At 37.6% G+C, this 3,425-nt stretch overlaps 1 protein-coding gene across 1 annotated transcript; it reads right to left on the reverse strand.

Annotated features, from left to right (window-relative positions):
- Positions 1 to 576: 576 nt before the first annotated feature.
- On the reverse strand, positions 577 to 1,527 carry LOC113278261 (CASP-like protein 4B1). Its single transcript, XM_026527153.1, has 3 exons — positions 1,214 to 1,527; positions 1,006 to 1,141; positions 577 to 908 (listed from the first exon to the last, which is right to left on the reverse strand). The coding sequence occupies exons 1-3, from the start codon at positions 1,438 to 1,440 to the stop codon at positions 693 to 695; spliced, it is 579 nt and encodes a 192-aa protein (XP_026382938.1). The 5' UTR covers positions 1,441 to 1,527; the 3' UTR covers positions 577 to 692.
- Positions 1,528 to 3,425: the final 1,898 nt, after the last annotated feature.

Consider the following 3,425-nt stretch of genomic DNA (forward strand, 5'->3'; position numbering starts at 1 on the left):
ATTAGTCCCACATTGTTTGGACAATTTAAGATCCTGCAGTTTATAATCTCTTAGGGTCTCTCCAGTCATTGTTAATTGGTTTTGAGTTGGATGTCCGTATTCTAACTTGGTATCGGAACAGAACAGGCTATTTGTGTCGGGTCATTTGACCCCCCGTATTCTAACACCTTTATGTGAGAAGGGATGCACGAATACATATGTGCGTCACATTTGGTAAAAACAACAGTAAAAAAAGATCTCTTATTCTATTTGTTTGATCGTCTTTTGAATAAAAAATTTCATCTTAATTTCAATATCGACTCCGCCAGTTGCCATTGATCAATGATCTTAAAAGCTATGCATCCAAAATCAATAACAAAATCAAAGAAAAAAAAAACTCTTGGGAAATTCTTTTAATAAATTGTTTTGTTGCATCGTGGGATCACATTATGGAAATCTCTTGAATACGATTCTATGAAGAAAGTAGAAAATGAACGATCATTTTAACAACTTTCTGGAAAAGTCATGCTGGCAGATAGGAAAAAAAAAAGTAACTACAAATGGCAAAACCAGTTTGGAAATGTTCATTTATGCTTGGTTTGTTTAGACATTTCGTTACAATATAACACAAAAATGAAACATTACATGGAGTACATAATCACTGCCAGTACGTACCAATGTGTACATAGTCGATTCAATCAATTTTCAGGAGTTCAAACATAAGTTTTGGTAGAGAGCTTGTAACCAGATATCATAGCTGACAACGCCAAAGGAAAGAAAGCTAAGAAAGCCATGGCCGTGGAAGCTGAACTCACACTTGATCCTTTGGTATTAGCTCCCAGTGACTTCAATGCCTTCTCGAATCCCCTTATCAAATCTATGCTCGGAGCTGCCGCTGATCCAGAGGATAACAACAGATACGCAACAATCTGAACAATAAAACACATCAACAAACGAGAAATTAACCATAAAAAAATGAAACATTTGATATACAAACATATCTAGACCGTTATATCGACAGGTTACCTGATCTCCAAGGAAATCGACAAGATTCGAAGCGCACGCCGGAAGCAGAAGATTTCCGGTGGAGAGGTAGTTAAAGTGACGAAGATTCTGAAGCAATGTGTATACCGTGGAAATGACGCAAGCCGCCAATACATAACTGCATAATTAGCTTGAATTGTTACAACAATTGGAATTTTTTTTTTTTGGAAACTTGGCGAAAGAAGGTTACCTGAATCCTTTGATTGTGGTGTTGAAACCCTTATTACTTGCCATAACTGCAAATGAAATTAAGGAGAACACAAAGGTTACCGTCCTTAAAATCAAACTTCCGTACTTCAATAAACTCTCAGTTGACGCCGTGGTTGCAATCGGCCTCAGTACTGTTGGTTGGCCACCAGACTCCGATGGCACCTCTGCCGCCTTCCCCCCAACTGTTGCTTGGCCACCAGACTCCATTGTCAACTCTGGATATACCAAGCAAGCTAGAGAGATGATGAAATTTCGTTATTGGAAATTAGTGATTGTGTGTGTTAAAAATGTGGTTTGAAGATGTTTTTATAGCATATGCATTCCTTATAATTAGCTGGCCTGCCGGGGTTCATGACTTGAGAGCAACTATCCATGTTGCAAGTTTAAACTAAGCTTCTAATGAGCTGCTTTATTGCTTACTTTAATCAAAAAAATTCCAATTCTGGTACAAAACAGCTACAAGCAAATAGTTGTTTTGAAGATTCTAAACAGCTTTAAGGTTTGAAATTTTCTGCTCACAAACAGGTTCTGTCTGATAATAACCGAGGTGTTGACATATTCTTTAGCATTTCATTGGTCCAAAGTCCTAATTTTGCAAAGGTTGATTGTGACGATACAAATAATTTAACAAAATCGTGAAAGGATGTTAGTTTGGCCGTTACTTGGCAGTTGGCCATATGAGACTGTCATTCTATGAAATATTCCTGAATTTGTTTGCAAACCCAATATATTATGCTGATTGAATGTAAATGATATTGTAAAATCGAGGTAATTTGTTTGGATTTGGCTGAGAAAATAACCATTTCAGTGATTACAAATGTTTTACACAAGCAAACGAAATCCGTTCTCCCTACAACAGGCTGCAAAGAGACCAATCTGCTAGATGGTCAAACTTTCCATCTAAAAGAAAATTGAAGATTTGGCTCCAAAATACAAACTAGTATTTCTTTTGTGAAGTAAGAAAATTTTACGTCTAGCTTATGAAAACAACTTTTGGTTGTCAGACTGGCTCTAAACATTTCCAGCGTCATGAACTCCATCAACATAATACCCCAAAGCTTTATAATCAATGATGATCAAGAAATTAACAAGATGATGGCGCTTTCTCGGCAAAGTAGCTTCATCCAACTTCCTAACTCTAATTCATTTAAACTCTAAAATCAGGATCACAGGGATTAACTTGTTTGTGATTATTTTAAATGATGGGGCAACTTATTTTTAGTTTATTTTTATTTTCGATTGTTCGTACTAACAACATCCTTCCAGTATTTGGTGTTTATTAAGAGATACGTAGTGTTGGGCTCAAGAATATGTCTTGAGACCATGTTTTGAGACCAACTTGGATAGTCCATTTAGATGGACTGACTTGGACAGTCTATGTAGAGAGTCCGTTTCCGTACGTAGCAATCTTGAGACCCAAGTAATCGGTCTCAAGTCTGTAGGTTTAGGGTTTGTGTCTTGGAACCCAAGTTGAGTCTTGTATACATTGAAACGTGATGAATGAATGAAACACAGAGAATTACCAAACTTAACATGGCATCACGAGCCGGTTAAGAACCCTAACAGAAACAATGGAGGGTGAAACAGAATCATCCAAAGGGAAAAATATAGAGTGTGATATGCAGAAGAAGAACCCAGTCTACCATCTAGGATCAAGTGATGGTCCAGGTATCATCATCACGCCGATTGTTCTAAAGGGGACTAACTATGAAGAATGGGCTAGAGCCATAAGAAGATCATTGATAGCTAAAAGGAAGTTTGGTTTTGTTGATGGAACAATCACGAAACCTGAAGATAGTGACCAGTTGGAAGAGTGGATTGTTGTCCAGTCGATGCTTGTTTCATGGATTAGCAACACGTTAGACTCATCAATTAGATCGAGCTTGGGAGACTATGATGATGCAAACTTGCTGTGGACACAGTTGAAGAGAAGATACTGTGTTGTGAGCGGAACAAGAATCTGTCAGTTGAAAACTTCGTTAAGTGAGTGCAAACAAAAGAAAGCGGAAGGTGTAGCTGAGTACTTTGGGAGACTCAACAAGATATGGGATGAGATGATGACATACATGAAGGTACCTCAGTGCAAGTCTGGTAATTGCACTTGTAATATCGCATCACAAGTGAGTACGTTGAGAGAAGAAGACTTTTTGCACTATTTTTTGATTGGATTAGACTCTGTGTATAGTTCCATG

The sequence above is a fragment of the Papaver somniferum genome, chromosome 5 (assembly GCF_003573695.1).
Source record: "Papaver somniferum cultivar HN1 chromosome 5, ASM357369v1, whole genome shotgun sequence".
In the NCBI taxonomy this organism is placed as follows: Eukaryota; Viridiplantae; Streptophyta; class Magnoliopsida; order Ranunculales; family Papaveraceae; genus Papaver; species Papaver somniferum.

What these genes read in the sequence shown, in the direction of transcription:
- LOC113278261 (XM_026527153.1), bottom strand. Translation starts at nt 1,440, where the DNA reads ATGGAGTCTGGTGGCCAAGCAACAGTTGGGGGGAAGGCGGCAGAGGTG. An exon ending in ACCACAATCAAAGGATTCAG is followed by an intron (nt 1,142 to 1,213) that starts GTAACCTTCTTT and finishes CTAATTATGCAG; the next exon opens with TTATGTATTGGCGGCTTGCG. An exon ending in TCGATTTCCTTGGAGATCAG is followed by an intron (nt 909 to 1,005) that starts GTAACCTGTCGA and finishes TTTATTGTTCAG; the next exon opens with ATTGTTGCGTATCTGTTGTT.